General features: G+C 37.3%; 1 protein-coding gene across 12 annotated transcripts in view; it reads right to left on the bottom strand.

The window, feature by feature from the left end:
* Slf1 (SMC5-SMC6 complex localization factor 1) overlaps window positions 1-17443 on the bottom strand; it is a 92426-nt gene that overhangs the window by 37576 nt on the left and 37407 nt on the right. For 11 of the 12 annotated variants that reach the window (XM_006517035.4, NM_134071.3, XM_017315350.2 and 8 more), the window contains 5 exons: window positions 11695-11748; window positions 10522-10680; window positions 9642-9805; window positions 3669-3797; window positions 2778-2943 (listed from right to left, as the gene is read on the bottom strand). In XM_006517035.4, coding sequence (XP_006517098.1) covers window positions 2778-2943; window positions 3669-3797; window positions 9642-9805; window positions 10522-10680; window positions 11695-11748 — 672 coding nt within the window. Of the gene's footprint in view, window positions 1-2777; window positions 2944-3668; window positions 3798-9641; window positions 9806-10521; window positions 10703-11694; window positions 11749-17443 lie in introns of all 12 variants that reach the window. The other variant, XM_017315353.1, reaches the window with a different exon arrangement.

Raw genomic sequence — 17443 nt, forward strand, 5'->3', positions numbered from 1 at the left:
ACAACACCCTTCATGATAGGCTCAAGCAATGTGAAATATCTTGATGTGACTCTAACCAAGCAAAAGATCTGTATGAGACGAACTTTAGTCTCTGAAGAAAGAAATCAATGAAGATCTCAGAAGATGGAAAGATCTCCCATGCTCATGGATTGGCAGGATTAACATGGTAAAAATGGCTATCTTGTCGAAAGCAATCTACAGATTCAATGCAATCCCCACCAAAACTCCAACTCAATTCTTTACCAAGTTAGAAAGGGCAATTTGGAAATTCATCTGGAATAACAAAAAACCTAAGATAGCAAAAACTATTCTCAACAATAAAAGAACCTCTGATGGAATCACCATGCCTGACCTCAAGCTGTACTACAGAGGAATTGTGGTAAAAACTGCATGGTACTGGTACAGCAACAGACAGGTAGATCAATAGAATAGAACTGAAGACCCGGAAATGAACCCACACACCCAATGTCACTTGATCTTTGACAGAGGAGCTAAAACCATCCAGTGGGGAAAAAAAATAGCATTTTCAACAAATGGTGCTGGCTCAAATAGCAGTTAGCATGTAGAAGAATGTGAATTGATCCATTCTTATCTCCTTGTACAAAGCTCAAGTCTAAGTGGATCAAGGAACTCCACATAAAACCAGAGACACTGAAACTTATAAAGGAGAAAGTAGGGAAGAGCCTCGAAGATATGGGCTCAAGAGAAAAATTCATTAATAGAACAGCAATGGCTTGTGTTGTAAGATCAAGAATAGACAAATAGGACTTCATAAAATTGCAAAGCTTCTATAAGGTAAAGGACACTGTCAATAAGACAAAATGGCAACCAAATGATTGAGAGAAGATCTTTACCAATGCTAAATCAGATGGGGTGCTAATATCAATATATATAAATACCTCAAGAAGTTGGACTCTAGAAAAAGAAGTAATCGTATTAAAAAAATGGGGCACAGAGCTAAACAAAGAATTCTCAACTGAAATACCAAATGGATGAGAAGCACCTGAAAAAATGTTCAACATCCTTAATCATCAGGGAAATGCAAATCCAAGCAACCCTGAGATTCCACCTCACACCAGTCAGAACGGCTAAGACAAAAAATTCAGGTGACATCAGATGCTGGCAAGGATATGGAGAAAGGAATATTCGTCCATTGATGGTGGTTTTGCAAACTGGTACAACCACTATGGAAATCAGTTTGGTGGTTCTGCAGAAAATTGAACATAGTAGTACAAGAGGATCTAGCAATACCACTCCTGGCCGTATACCAAGAAGATGTTCCAACTTGTAATAAGGACACATGCTCCACTATGTTCATAGCAGCCTTATTTATAATAGCCAGAAGCTAGAAAGAACCCAAATGTCCCTCAACCGAGGAATGGATACAGAAAATGTGGTACATTTACACAATGGAGTATTCATCAGCTATTAAAAACAATGAATTTATGAAATTCTTAGACAAATGGATGGATCTGGAGGATATCATTCTGAGTAAGGTAACTCAATCACAAAAGAACACTCATGGTATGCACTCACTGATAAGTTGATATTAGCCCAGAAACTTAGAATACCCAAAATGCAATTTGCAAAACACATGAAACTCAAGAAGGAAGAAAGACCACAAAGTGTGGATATTTCGATCCTTCTTGGGGGGTGGGGGGACAAAATACCTATGGAAGGAGTTACAGAGACAAAGTGTGGAGCAGAGACTGAAGGAAGGACCATCCAGAGACTGCCCCACCTGAGGACCCATCCCATAAACAACCACCAAACTCAGACACTATGGTAGATGCCAAGAAGTGCTTGCTGACAGGAGCCTGATATAGCTTTCTCCTGAGAGGTTTGCCAGTGCCTGACAAATACAGAAGTGGATGCTCACAGTCATCCATTGGACTGAGCACAGGTTCCCCAATGAAGGAGCTAGAGAAAGTAACCATGTAGCTGAAGCAGTTTACAGTCCCATAGGTGGAACAACAATATGAACTAACCAGTACCCACAGAGCTCTCTGGGACTAAACCACCAATCAAAGAAAACACATGGTGGGACTCTGGCTCTAGCTGCCTATGTAGCAGAGGATGGCCTAGTTGGTCATCAATGAAAGGAGAGGCCCTTGGTCTTGTGAAGGTTCTATGCCCCAGTATAGGGGAATGTCAAGGCCAGGAAGCAGGAGAGGGTGTGTTTTGGAGCAGGGGCTGGGGGGTGGGAGGGAGCAGATAGGGGATTTTTCAGAGGGGAAACAAGGAAAGGGAATGACATTTGAAATAGAAAAAAAAAAAAAGAAAATATCTAATAAAAAGTACATATAAAAAAACCCCCAAAACAAGAAATAGGTTCATAGATATCCTTGTACAATGTTGAGTTTTCTACATTGTATCTCAGTCAATTGAAGGTTTTACAATCCACAAAATAAAAATGAGTGCATACGTATAAACAACATCAACAAAAAACCCTCTCTGTCATTATTTATATAACTTGCAGGTATACAGAAAGTCCTTCTATATACTATGATGGCTACATATACTTTCTATCCTCCCAATACTTCAAATCCTCTATAGATCACTTGCAGTAACTAATAAGTGTTATGTAGTACACTGCTGAGTTAATAATGACAAGAAATCAGTACATGTTCAGTAGGTATGAAACATTTTCTAAATATTTTAATATTCACTGGGTAAATCAATATTTGTGAAACCTACAGATAAAGAGAGCTAACTGTGATAAAGAGAGCTATGATTTTTCCATAGACTGTATTCATTTGTATATGAATCCTACTTACATCATTAGACTTGCATTTTTCCTTGTGAGAATATATAGTCCATTCCAAAAGCATATTTACTGGTTTTGTCAAAAGTCCTGAAGTTTCACTTCCTGACCAAAAAATTTCATGAAGAATTGCCTTTTCTGTTACTTTTAGACTCTGAGAATCTGACCAGTCACATAACCTAATGAAAATATAAAAAAATATTAAATTACTAGGCCAATTTAAACATGGCAGTTATTAGGTTTACTTTGACAGGAGAAGGATGTTTGAGAAAGGTGATAATATATAATGATCATGACATAATACAGGACTACAATAAAGGATAAAATATTAAAAGTGGCTTCATGGGCTGGGAATATCAATTTAAGCAGGCATTGTGAAGGCCACTTAGTCTCAGTTCTGGAAAGGGAGAGGCAGGCAGGTCCTGAGGCCTCATAGGTCACTACTCAGTGAGCTCCAGGACAACAACAGACCCCTGCCTCAATAAACATGGATGCTACTGAGAAATGACTCTCAAGATTGAACCTTTGGTCTCCATATATATGCATTGATACATACACATGAATGTACATATACCAATAGAAAAAATGGTCTAAATTAAATAAAATTCAGTAATATGTACACAATTTCAAGTAAATTAAAGTAAAACGAACAATATAAGATGGACCACCTTAGAATCTTATTTTCTTGTATTTGATGGCTTTATTTTATTTAGAAATAAATATAAACTCTCAAAATGCAAATTTTACCAAAAGAAGAATAAGAAAAATATGAACTGAACAGAAAGAAAAAAAGACATGAGCAAAACTTCACTGCCATTAGATTGTGTATGAAAATGGAAACAAAACCTCTAAATTGAACATAAAATAGCAGAAGTACCGAAAGACATTTGTGGTTAACACTCACTTTTGACTCAAATGCCGAACTTCACCTTCAAGTAAATTAAAGAAAAACTTGAGCAATGTGAGATTGACCACCTTAGTACTAATATTTTCTGATATTTGATGGCAAAAATCTTCATTGAAAAGACATGACCTGAAAAATATGAACCCAATATTGCATTTCATAAAAATAAAGTTACTGAATAATTTGTGGACAAGATTTTTCATTTTTCAGACTACTGTTAAATTTTTAATAAAACCTTCGACAAATTTAAAGCTAAGTTCAACAAAATTTTATTACTATTTCCTTTAAATTTAAACCATGGCAAATTTAAAAGATTTAGTTTTTTTTTTTTTTTAAGATACTTTCTTCATTTTCATTTGAAATGCTTTCCCAAAAGTCCCCTATACCATCCCCACGCCCTGCTCCCCAAACCACCCACTCCTGCTTCCTGGCCCTGGCATTCCTCTGTACTGGGGCATGTAATCTTCACAAGACCAAGGGCCTCTCCTTCCATTGATGACCGACTAGGCCATCCTCTGCTACACATGCAACTAGAGACACAAGCTCTGGGAGTACTGGCTAGTTCAATTGTTGTTCCTCCTACAGGGTTGCAGACCCCTTTAGCTCCTTGGGTACTTTCTCTAGGTCATTCATTGGGGGCTCTATGTAGATGCCTGTGAGCATTCACTTCTATACTTGCCAGGCACTGGCATAGCCTCACAAGAGATAGCTCTATCAGGGTCCTGTCAGCAAAATATTTCTGGCATATGCAATAGTGTCTGGGTTTGGTGGTTGTATATGGGATGGACCCCTGGGTGGGGCAGTCTTTGGATGGCCCTTTCTCCCATCTCAGATCTGAACTTTGTCTCTATAACTCCTTCCATGGGTATTTTGTTCCCCATTCTAAGGAAGGAAGGAAGTATCCACACTTTGGTCTCCCCTCCCTACCTCAGGTCCTTCCTTCCCTCCCTCCCTCTGCTCTCTGCTTTCTTCTCCCTCCCAAGTGGGATTGAAGCATCCTCACTTCAGCACTTTGGCTTGCTAACCTTCTTGAGTTCTGTGGATTGTATCCTGGGTAGTCTGTACTTTTTTGGTTAATATTATTAGTATTATTATTGAGTACATACCATGCCTGTCCTTTTGGGTATGACATACCTCACTCAGGATAATAATTTCTAGTTCCATCTATTTGCCTGCAAAACTCAACATGTCCTCCTTCTTAATAGCTGAATAGCGTTCCATTGTGTAAATGAACTACATTTTTTGTATCCATTCTGTTGTGGGAGATGTAGGTTGTTTCCAGCTTCTTGTTATCACAAGTTAGGCTGCTTTGAACATAGGGGAATATGTGCCCCTGTGATGTGGTGGGTCACCTTTTCAGTATATGCCCAAGAGTGGTAGAGCTGGGTCTTGAGGTAGATCTGTTTCCATTTTTCTGAGAAAGCTCCAAATTGATTTCCAGAGTGGTTGTAACCGTTTGAAATCCCTCGAGCAATGGAGGAATGTTCCTATTTCTCCACATCCTCGCCAGCATCTGCTGCCACCTGAGGTTTTTATCTTAGCCCTTCTGACTGGTTTAAGGTGGACTCACAGGGTTATTTTGATTCACATTTCCCTGATGAATTTGAACATTTTTTAAAGTGCTTCTCAGTCATTCACGATTCCTCTGTTATGAATTTTCTTTAGTTATTACCCCATTTTTGGATTGGGTTGTTAGGTCTTTCTGGAGATTAGCTTCTTGAGTTCTTTATATATTTTGGATAGTTAGCTCTCTATTGGATGAGGGGTTAGTGAAGATCTTTTTTCCAAATCTTTAACTTGCAGACTTGACCATAAGCATCATGAGGTTCCGCTTATCAATTCTTCATTCCCGTATGCCAATGTGTTCCAGGCTTTTTCCCACTTTCTTTTCTATTAGATTCAGTATACCTAGTTTTATATTGAGGTCCTTGATCCACTTGGACTTGAGCTTTGTGCAAGGTGACAAAAGGGATCTATTTTTATTTTCCTACATACAGATTGCCATTAAAGCCAGCACCAGTTACTGAAGATGTTTTCTCTTTTTCATTGCATATTTTTGGCGGGGTTTTTTTTTTTGTTGTTGTTGTTGTTGTTGTTGTCAAAGTGTGTGGTTTTATTTCTGGGTCTTCAATTCTATTCTATTGATCAACCTCTGTACTAATTTTAGTTTTTATCACTATTGCTCTGTGGTACAGTTTTTGAGTTCAGGGATAGTGATTTCCCCCAGAAGTGCTTTTATTGTTAAGAATTGTTTTCACTACCCTAGGTTTGTTTTTCTATATGTAATTGAGAATTGCTCTTTACATGCCTATGAAGAATTGTGTTGGGATTTTGATGGGGATTGCATTGAATCTGTAGACTGCTTTTGATAGAATGATCATTTTACTAGGTTAATCCTACCAGTCCATGAGCATGGGAAATCTCTCCATCTTCCAAGGTCTTCGATTCCTTGAGAAACTTGAAGTTCTTGTCATACAGATCTTTTACTTGTTTATAGAGTTACTCCAAGATATTTTACATTATTCATGACTATCGTGAAGGGTGTTGTTTCCCTATTTTCTTTCTTAGCCTGTTTATCATTTTTATAAAGAAAGGCTTTTAATTTGTTTGAGTTAATTTCATATTTGGCCACTTTGCAAAAGTTGTTTATCAGTTGTAGAAGTTCTTTGGTAGAATTTTAGGGTTTGTTTATGTATTGTTATCATATCATCTGCAAACAGAGATATCTTGACTTCTTCTGTGCCAATTTGTATCCCCCATCTCTTTTTGTTTTATTAATGCTCTAGCTAGACCTTTGAATATTATATTAAATAGATATGGGGAGAGTAGAAAGCCTTGTCTTGTCCCAGTTTTGGTGGGATTCCTTCAATTATCTCTCCATCTAGTTTGATATTGGCTGTTGGTTGGCTGTATATTGATTTTATTATGTTTAGGTATGGGTCTTGAATTCCTGAACTCTCCAATACTTTTAACATGAAGTGGTGGTGTATTTTGTCAAATGTTTTTTCAGTATTTAATGAGATGACCATATGAAGTTTTTCTGAGTTTGTTTAAATAGTGGATTAGGTTAATGGATTTTCCTACACTGAACCAATTTTGCATCCCTGAGATGAAGCCTACTTGATCACGGTGAATGACAGTTTTGAGGTGTTCATGCATTTAGTTTGCTAGAATTTCACTGAATATTTTTGAATCGATATTCATAAGCAAAATTGGTTTAGGTATCAGAGTAATTGTGGCTTCATAGAATGAATTAGATAGTCTTTCTTCTGCTTTTATTTTATAGAATAGTTTAAGGAGTGTTGGTTTGGTGTTAGTTCTCCTTTGAAGGTGTGGTAGAACTGCGTACTTATGTTTTCTTTCCCTCCCTCTTTCTTTCTCTTTCTCTCTCTCTCTCTCTCTCTCTCTCTCTCTCTCTCTCTCTCTCTCTCTCTCTCTCTCTCTCTCTTGGTTCGGAGATTTGAAATAAGTTACATCTTCCCTTTCATTAGGGGATTTGGACCTGTTTAGATACTTTATCTGCTCTTGATTTAGCTTTGGTACATGGTACTGACTGGAAAAATCATCCATTTCATCTAGATTTTCCAGCATTGTTCAGTATAGGCTTTTGTAGGAGGATCTCATGATTTTTCTTGAATTTCCTCAGTTTCTGTTATGTCTCCCCTTTCGCTTCATTTTGTTAATTTGGATATTGCCTCTTGGCCCTTTAGTTAGTCTGGCTAGTGGTTTATCTATCTTGTTGATTTTCTCAAAGAACCAGTTTTGGTTTTGTTGATTCTTTGTATCCTTCATTTTGTTTCTGCCCTGAGTTTGACTATTTCCTGCATTCTCTTCCTCTTGGGTGTGTTTGCTTCTTTTTGTTCTAGGGCTTTCAGGTGTGCTTTTAAATTGCTAGTATAGTATCTCTCCAATTTCTTTAGGAGGGCAGGTAGTCTATGAGTTTTTCTCTTAACACTGCTTTCAGTGTGTCCCATAAGTTTGGGTATGCTGTGTTATCATTTTCATTGAATTCAAGGATGTTTTTATTTTCTTTCTTTATATCTTTCCTGACCAAGTTATCATTGAGAGTTGTTTAGTTTCCATGGGTATGTGGGTTTGCTGTTGTTTTTGTTGTTATTGAAATCTAGCCTTAGTCAGTAGTGATCTGATAAAATGCATAGGATTATTTCAATCTTCTTGTATCTTTTCAGGGTTGTTTTGTGACTGATTACATGGTCAATTTTGGAGAAGGTACCATGAGTTGCTGAGAAGAAGGTACATTCTTTTGTTTTAGGGTGAAATGTTCTGTATATATCTGTTAAATCTGCTTGGTTCATAACTTCTAATAGCTCTACTGTGTCTCTGTTTAGTTTTTGCTTCAGTGATCTATTTGTGAGAGTGTAGTGTTGACTATCCCATTATTATTGTGTGGGGTTCAATGTGTTCTCTATCTCACTTCATAACTTTTAGTTGAAAGCCTATTTTACTGGGAATTAGAATAGGTTAGGGTTACAACTACTAGTTGTTTCTTGGGACCATTTGCTTGGAACACTTTTTTTTTTTTCTTCCAGTTTTTTAACTCTGAGGTAGTATCTGTTTTCATCATTGAGTTATAATTATTGCATACAGTATATTTTTAAAGAGAAAGTAAGACCACTAATAAAGCCTAAGACTCATGAAGACAACTTTATGCATTGATATTCATCATTAACTTCATATTTTCCTATCAATTAAATCAACAGTATCTGTTGCTTTCTGTTTCTATACCAGTTACCTTGTCTTTGTGTGTTTGTTTATATGTTTAGGTGTTTGTGTGCATACAGAGATTAGAGGTTGATGTCAGCTATCTTCTTCAACCATTTTCTACCATAGTTTTTAATTTTTGAAATAGAGACTGTTAATGAATCCAGAACTCACGATGCAGTAAGACTAGCTGGTTAGCAAGTCTCAGTGATTCTCCAGTCTTTGCCTACCCAGTGGGTATAGGAGCATTGGCAGGATACCAGCTGCCTTTTATCCTACACAAGATTTCTCTGTGTAGCTCTGGCCATCCTAAAAGTCATTCTGCAGAACAGGCTAGACTCAAACTCAGGGATCTGCCTACCTCTGCCTCTAGAGTGATAGGATTAAAGGCGTGTACATCCACTCCTTGGCCATACCAGCTTTTTAAAATTTAAGTTCAGTGGACTGAACACAGGTCCTCCTGATCCTCTGGGAAGCACTTTACTGACTCAGGCTCAAGTGTTTATAGCAAAAGGACTAATACTTATCTCATCTACACTTATTACTCTTCAAGATATGCTTCTTCCCAATTATTTTGCAACAAAACCTGGGTATGCTCTTAAGAAATTTACAGAGACCAGACCTTTGCATAGCTTCTATTTTTCCCTTATATGAAGGATATATGAAGGAAATTTGTGGATACATAAAAACAAAAGAAAACAAACAAAACAGTCTACCCAATAAAAGAAGACTTTCCAAGATATAGTAGAAATCGTAAAATTATGAGCTTAGCTAGAGAAAAGAAAATGGAAAAGAGTCCTGGAAACACTTAGAAAACAAAGGAAGACCTAGAGAGATGACATGTGGGGAATAATGAGATATCTGGAAAACAAGAGGTCCTGGTTAAAAGAGTCAAATGCCTATTTAGAATAACATAAACTCCTAAAGTAGATATTGTACTTACTGATAAATATTTATGTTTTTGATGACTAAACTTGGATACTTACACTCAATTACTTTACTTTGAAAAATATACAAATTGAGATTTTGGAAAGAATTTAGAATTTGTTATTATTTGGAGTCCATTTAATATACTTAGTATGCTTACAAAATATTGACAAACATGATCAACATAATTTGTCCTTTTTATAAGTCTTACAATACAAAACACAAGCATTCATATTTTCCTAAAAGTATGAAGATATCTTTTAAAATTAGAATCTAAAACACAGTGTCTAAAACACAATATCTAAAGCACAGTAAATGACATACCTGATGAGCACCTCCGTGAAATCCCAGGCTCCTTTCATACAAGTTGGACACTGAAATAGCTCTAAGTAGTATTTTAACATGGCTGGTGACTTCCAAGGAGGATGCAGATGAAGAAGAGCTGATAATATATGAAAGTATCGACCAGAAAATGTGTCTATTTTATCCTATTATTTAAAATAAATAAATAATTAAAAATAATGTAGTTAACACAGTTTTATCAATTAATTTAGTTTAAAACTAGAACAGTAATTCTAGTCTACCCTTGCAATCTACACATCAAAAATAATCCTAACTGTTAGGGTAGCACATATAAAATTCTCATATCATGATTACAGTGATGATAGAGTTTCCAAAGATCATTTTAAAGGAAGTCAAAGTGGAAACTCCTTATATACAAGCTTTGCTCATCTTCAAAATTCCTGTAGCATCATTCATAGCTGCTGTGATATAAACCAGCACCGTGCTGAACATGAGAGACAGCCTCTTCTCCATAGCTGCAGCGTACTACTCCTATGATCTACAGTCATTTAGCCTGGATACCACAAATAAAATGACACCCACTAGAAGCATTCGAGTCACCATAATCCAGCATTTATGTTACAGTCACAGAAAATAAAGTCATGTAACATTTATTTTCTTTTTTCAATTGAACAATATTTTTTCATACAATAAATTCTAACCATTTTTTTTTCTTTTTCAAGACAAAGTGACCTTGGACATTTTGAGATGACAATAAGGTAAATCACACAGAGTAATTACTGAGTATAGTTAAAAAAACAAAAAGTGAAAAGAATGTGTTGAAAAAAATTATAAAATATATTCAGTTTAGCATTCTTTGAAAAAATAGAAAAGATTCTAAGTGTACAGGGGGTATCCTTACCTGCAGAACATTCTCTAGAATGGCATGGAGAAGGCACACAGGAGGGATATAATGAGCTTGCAAAGAGGAAAGCTCCTCAATGGCTTCTTTAAAGAACTGTCCCTCTATGAGGTTTTCGATTAAGTTTAATATTCCTCTAGGGAACTCAGAATTTTTAACCTAAGGAAAAATAATTTTATGTCTGAAAGAAGAAAAGTTGAACTCTGAGATCAGATCTTGAGCAAATAAAAGACTCTCATTCCCTCATCTGTAATACAAATGACTCCCGTCCTTACTAAACAACAGGTAGCACCTTTACACCTTTCTGGTCCAAAACAAACAATATGCATTACTGTGTTTTATAACTAGAAGACGTGAAAAAATGTTATTAGCTGTTATATTATTGTTCAGTAAGATAAAATATTCCTCTAAATAGAATCTTAAAGATAAAGTGCTTGCCTTCCAAACTTGAATATGTGAGTTTGATAATTGGAACCCATATTTAAAAAAAAACAAACAAACCACATAGTGGTTCATATTTTTAGTCTTAGTGCTAGAGAGGTAAAGGCATGTAGCTCTTTGGAGTTCATTTAGCAAGAACATACTTACAAGCTCAAAGCAACTGAGAGACCCCGCACCAAATATACAATACAGATCTGGATATAGTAACAAATATGAAAGAATCACAAAACAATTCTATGGAAATATATAGATGTAACTGAAGTGTTTCAAAACATATTGCTCTTTGGTCAAAATATTTCTAAAAATGGAAATATTAAACTTAGCAGGTTATATATGTGAATGTGTAGGTCTGAAAAAGTTACAATATTTAAATGTCATGATATGACATTTAAGTTTCAAAATTAAACATTAAAAATTTCTAAAGACCACATGGAATAACACAATCCATTTAAAAGAATGAAGAGTGGTAAAGAAAATACAATACTTGGAAGTGATAAAACAAGCCTTTAACACAAAAGTAGTATTTATAAAAGCTGTAAAATATGAAAAAGAACATATATTTTACCAATAATAAATACCATGTACTTATTCTCCACACTATTGACAGCTGTTTTGAAAATATTTTGCAACAGGATAATGCTTCCCCACCACATTTCTGTGACAAGCAATAAATGACCTTTTTTTTTTTTGTGGGGGGGGGACCCAATCACCATCAAACTCCAAGTGCCTTACCTCTACATTGTATACAGGCTGTTTATCTACTCTAATGCAGTTGTATCGGACAGCCTATAAAATAACCATATAATTAAATTTTAACAGTTTTAATTGAAAATATATTTCAGCTTACAAAGCACAAAACATTAGAAAAACAGTCAAAACAGATTAGTAACTTTCAACACTTCAGAATAATAGCATTCTCAAGAGCAGAACAATTCTATTGACTTCTTATATAAACTAACTTCCTTTCATTGTGTTTTTCCTAAGCATTTTTTCTTTGGTGGGCATTTTCTTCATTTACATTTCAAATGTTAACCCTTTTCCAGGTCTACCCTCTGGAAACCCTCTATCCCATTCTCCCTCCCCCTGCCTCTATGAAGATGCTCCCCAACCCAATCACCTACTCCCACCTTTCTGCCCTGGCATTCCCCTACACTTAGGCATCGAATCACCTCAGACCCAAGGTCCACAGCTCCCATTCATGTCCAAGAAGGCCATCGTCAGCCACATATAAGGCTGGAGACATTGATTACTCCATGTGTACTCTTTGGTTGGTGGTTTAGTCCCCGGGAGCTTTGGGGGGTCTGGTTGGTTGATATTGGTGTTCTTCCTATGGGGTGGCAAACCACTTCAGCTCCTTCAGTCCTTCCTCTAACTCCTTCATTGGGAACACCATGCTCAGTTTAACAGTTGGCTGCAAGCATGCAGCTCTGAATCTGTCAGGCTCAGGCAGAGCCTCTCAGGAGACAGCTATATCAGGCTCCTGCCAGCAAGCACTTCTTGGCATGCTCAATAGTGTCTGGGTTTGGAAACTGTATGTGGGGCAGTCTCTGGATGGCCTTTCCTTCAGTCTCTGCTCTACACTTTGTCTCCATATTTCCTTCCTTGAGAATTTTGTTCCCCCTTCTAAGGACTGAAGCATCCACACTTTGGTCTTCCTTCTTCTTGAGCTTCATGTGGTATGTGAATTGTAGATTTCATATTCCTAGCTTTGGGACTAATATACATTTATCAGTGAGTGCATACCATCTGTGTTTTTTTGTGATTAGGTTACCTCACGCAGGTTGATATTTTCTAGTTTCATTTGCCTGCGAATTTCATGAAGTCATTGTTTTTAATAGCAGAGCAGTACTCCATTGTGTAAATGTACCACGTTTTCTGTATCCATTTCTCTATTGAAGGACATCTGGACTGTTAACAGCTTCTAGCTGTTATAAATGAGGCTGCTATAAATATACTAGAACATGTCCACACTTTGGTCTTCGTTCTTCTTGAGTTTCATGTGTTTTGCAAATTGTATCTTGTATCTTGGGTATTCTAAGTTTCTGGGCTAATATTCACTTATCAGTGAGTACATATCATGTGAGTTTTTTTTGTGATTGGGTTACCTCACTCAGGATGATGCCCTCCAGGTCCATGCATTTGCCTAGGAATTTCATAAAGTCATACCACATTTTCTGTATCCATTCCTCTGTTGAGGGGCATCTGGGTTCTTTCCAGCTTCTGGCTATTATAAATAAGGCTGCTATGAAAATAGTGGAGAATGTGTCCTTCTTAACAGTTGGAACATCTTCTGGATATATGCCCAGGAGAGGTATTGCAGGATCCTTCCGTAGTACTATGTCCAATTTTCTGAGGAACTGCCAGAGTGACTTGCAGAGTGGTTGTACAAGCTTGCAATCCCACCAACAGTGGAGGAGTATTCCTCTTTCTCCACATGGGAACAAAACACCCATGGAAGGAATTACAGAGACAAAGTTTGGAGCTGAGACGGAAGGATGGACCACCGAGGGACCGCCATACCTGGGGATTCATCCCATAATCAGCCTCCAAACGCTGACACCAGTGCATACACCAGCAAGATTTTGCTGAAAGGACCCTGATATAGCTGTCTCTTGTGAGGCGATGCCCAGGCCTGGCAAACACAGAAGTGGATGCTCACAGACAGGTATAGGATGGATCACAGGGCCCCCAATGGAGGAGCTAGAGAAAGTACCCAAGGAGCTAAAGGGATCTGCAATCCTATAGGTGGAACAACAATATGAACTAACCAGTACCCCCAGAGCTCGTGTCTCTAGCTGCATATGTAGCAGAAGATGGCCTAGTTGGCCATCATTGGGAAGAGAAGCCCCTTGGTCTTGCAAACATTATATGCCTCAGTACGGGGCAACGCCAGGGCCAAGAAGTGGGAGTGGGTAGGTAGGGAAGTGTGGGCGGGGAGGGTCTGGGGGACTTTTGGGATAGCATTTGAAATGTAAATGAAGAAAATACCTAAAAAAAAATACTAGAACATTAGTCTTTGGTATATGTTGGAGATTTTCTTGGGTGTATACCCAGGAGTGATATAGCTGGGTCCTTAGGTAGTACTATGTCCAATATTCTGAGAAACCACCAAACTGACTTCCAGAATGGTTGTATCAGCTTGATATCCCACCAACAATGTAGGAGTATACATTTTTCTCCACATCCTTGCCAGTATCTGTTGTCACCTGAATTTTTGATCTTAGCTATTCTGACTGGTGTGAGGTGGAATCTCAGAGTTGTTTTGATTTGCATTTCCCTGATGATTAAGGATGTTGAACATTTTTTTTTTTCAGGTGCTTCTCAGCCATTTGGTATTTCTCCGTTGAGAATTCTTTGTTTAGCTCTGTACCCCATTTTTTGTATGCAATCTTTTATTCTTACTAGATATTTTCTTTATATACATTCCAAATGCTATTCCGAAAGTTCCCTATTCCCTCCCTCTGCCCTGCTCCCCTACCCACACACTCCCACTTCTTGGCCCTGGCATTCCCCTGTTGTGGGGCATATAAAGTTTGCAATACCAAGGGGCCTCTCTTCCCAGTGATGGCCGACTAGGCCATTTTCTGCTACATATGCAGCTAGAGACATGAGCTCTTGGGGTACTGGTTAGTTCAAATTGTTGTTTCACCTATAGGGTTGTAGACCCCTTCAGCTCCTTGGGTGCTTTCACTAGCATAGAACATCCAAGATATAATTTGCAATACACAAGAAAATCATGAAGAGGGAAGACCAATGGGTGGATACTTCATTCCTCCTTAGAATAGGGAACAAAATACCCATGAAAGGAGTTACACAGACAAAGTTTGGAGACAAGACGAAAGGATGGACTATCCAGAGACTATCTCACCCGGAGATCCATCCCATAATCAGCCACCAAACCCAGACACTATTGCATATGCCAGAAAGATTTTGTTGAAGGGACCCTGTTATAGCTGTCTCATATGAGGCTATGCCAGTGCCTGCCAAATACAGAAGTGGATGCTCACAGTCATCTATAAGATGGAATACAGGGCCCCCAATGGAGAAGCTAGAGAATGTATCCCATTTTTTAATAGGGTTATTTTATTCTCTGGCATCTACCTTCTTGATTTCTTTGTATATATTGGATATTTGCCCTCTATTGGATGTTGTTATTTGCTGTTTGTCCTATTGACAGTGTCCTTTGCCTTACAAAAGCTTTGCATTTTATGTGGTACCATTTGTCTATTTTTGATCTTAGAGTATAAGCCATTGGTGATCTGTTTGGGAAACTTTCCTCTGTGCCCATGTGTTCAAGGCTCATACCCACTTTCTCTTCTATTAGTTTCACCATATCTAGTTGATCCACTTGGACTTGAGCTTTGTACAAGGACATAAGAATGGATTGATTTGCATTATTCTATATTATGACCAGGAGCTGAACCAGCACCATTTATTGAAAATGCTGTCTTTTTTCCAGATAGATTTAGCTTCCTTATCAAAGATCAGGTTACCACAGGTGAGTGGGTTCATTTCTGGGTCTTCAGTTCTATTCCACTGATCTACCTGCCTGCCACTGTAGCAATACCATGCTGGTTTTAATCACAAAGTGCTCTGTAGTACAGTTTAAGGTTAGGGATGGTGATTCCCCTAGAAGTTCTTTTATTTTTGAGAATAGTTTTCACTATCCTGTTTTTGTTGTTGTTGTTGTTATTCTAAATGAATTTGAGAATTGCTCTAAGTCTATGAAGAATTGAGTTGGAATTTTTATGGGAATTTCATTGAATCTATAGATCGCTTTTGGCAATATAGCCATTTTTACTATATTAATCCTGCCATTCCATGAGCATGGTAGATTGTTCCACCCTCTGAGAGCTTCTTGGCTTTCTTTCTTCAGAGACTAAAGTTTTTCTCATACAGATCTTTTGCTTGGAGTCACATCAATATTTTCCATTTGTTTATACTATTGTGAAGGGTGTTATTTCCCTAATTTCTTTCTCAGCATGTTTATCCTTTGAGTATAGGAAGGCTACTGATTTGTTTGAGTTAATTTTATACCCAGCAATTTTGCTAAGGTTGTTTTTCAGCTGTAGGGGTTCTCTGGTGGAATATTTAGGGTTACTTAAATATACTATCATATCATCTACAAATAGTGATGTTTTGACTGCTTCCTTTCCAAATGGTGTCCTTTTGGTCTCCTTTTGTTGTCTAATTGCTCTGGCTAGGACTTCTAGTACTATATTAAATAGATAGGAAGAGAGTGATTTTAGTGGGATTGCTTCAAGTTTCTCTCCATTTAGATTAATGTTGACTACTAGTTTGCTGTATATTGCTTTTACTATGTTTAGGTATGGGTCTTGAATTCCTGATCTTTCCAAGACATTTATCATGAATGGGTGTTGAATTTTGTCAAATGCTTTCTCAGCAACTAATGAGATGATCATGTGTATGTTTTCCCTTTAAGTTTGTTCATAAACTAGATTGTGTTGATGGATTTCCGTATATTGAACCATCTTTGCATCCCTGGGATGAAGCCTACTTGATCATGATGGATGATTGTTTTGATGTGTTTTTAAATTTGCTTTCCGAGAATTTCATTGAGTATTTTGCATCAATATTCATAAGGGAAATTGGTCTGAAGTTCTCTTTCTTTGTTGGGTCTTTGTGTGGTTTAGGGATAAGCATACATTTGGCTTAATAGAAGAAATCGCTTAGTGTTCTTTCTGTTTCTATCTTGAGGGATAGTTTGAAGAGTATTGGTATTAGGTCTTCTTTGGAGGTCTGATAGAATTCTGCCCTAAAGCCATCTGGTCCTGGGCTTTTTTGGTTGGGAGACTTTTAATCACTATTTTTTTTAGGGGTTATGGGACTGTTTAGATGATTTATCTGTTCCCGATTTAATTTTGGTACCTAGTATTTGTCTAGAAAATTGTCCATTTCATCCAGATATTCCGGTGTTTTTGAATAGGCTTTTGTAGTAGGATCTGAAGATTTTTTAAATTTCCTCAGTTTCTGTTGTTATGTCTCCTTTTTCATTATTGGTTCTGTTAATTTGGATACTGTCTCTGTATACTCTGGTTAGTCTGGCTAGGGGTTTGTCTATCTTGTTGATTTTCTCAAAGAACCAGCTTCTGGTTTTGTTGATTCATTGTATAGTTCGTTCTGTTTCTACTTGGTTGATTTCAGCCCTGAGTTTGAATATTGCCTGCTGTACTCCTCTTGGGTGTGTTTGCTTCATTTAGTTCTAGAGCTTTCAGGTGTCCAGCTAAGCTGCTAATGTATGCTCTCTCCAGTTTCTCTTTTAGAGGGGCACCTAATGCTTTGAGTTTTCCTCTCAACACTGCTTTTATTGTGTCCTATGAGTTTTGGCATATCATGCCTCCATTTTCATTAAATTCTAAAAAGTATTTAATTTCTTTACTTCTTCCTTGACTAAGTTATCATTAAATAGAGAGTTGTTTAGCTTCCATATGTATGTGAGTTATGTGTTATTTTTGTTGTT

This window comes from Mus musculus, chromosome 13, assembly GCF_000001635.26.
Source record: "Mus musculus strain C57BL/6J chromosome 13, GRCm38.p6 C57BL/6J".
NCBI classification, from domain to species: Eukaryota; Metazoa; Chordata; class Mammalia; order Rodentia; family Muridae; genus Mus; species Mus musculus.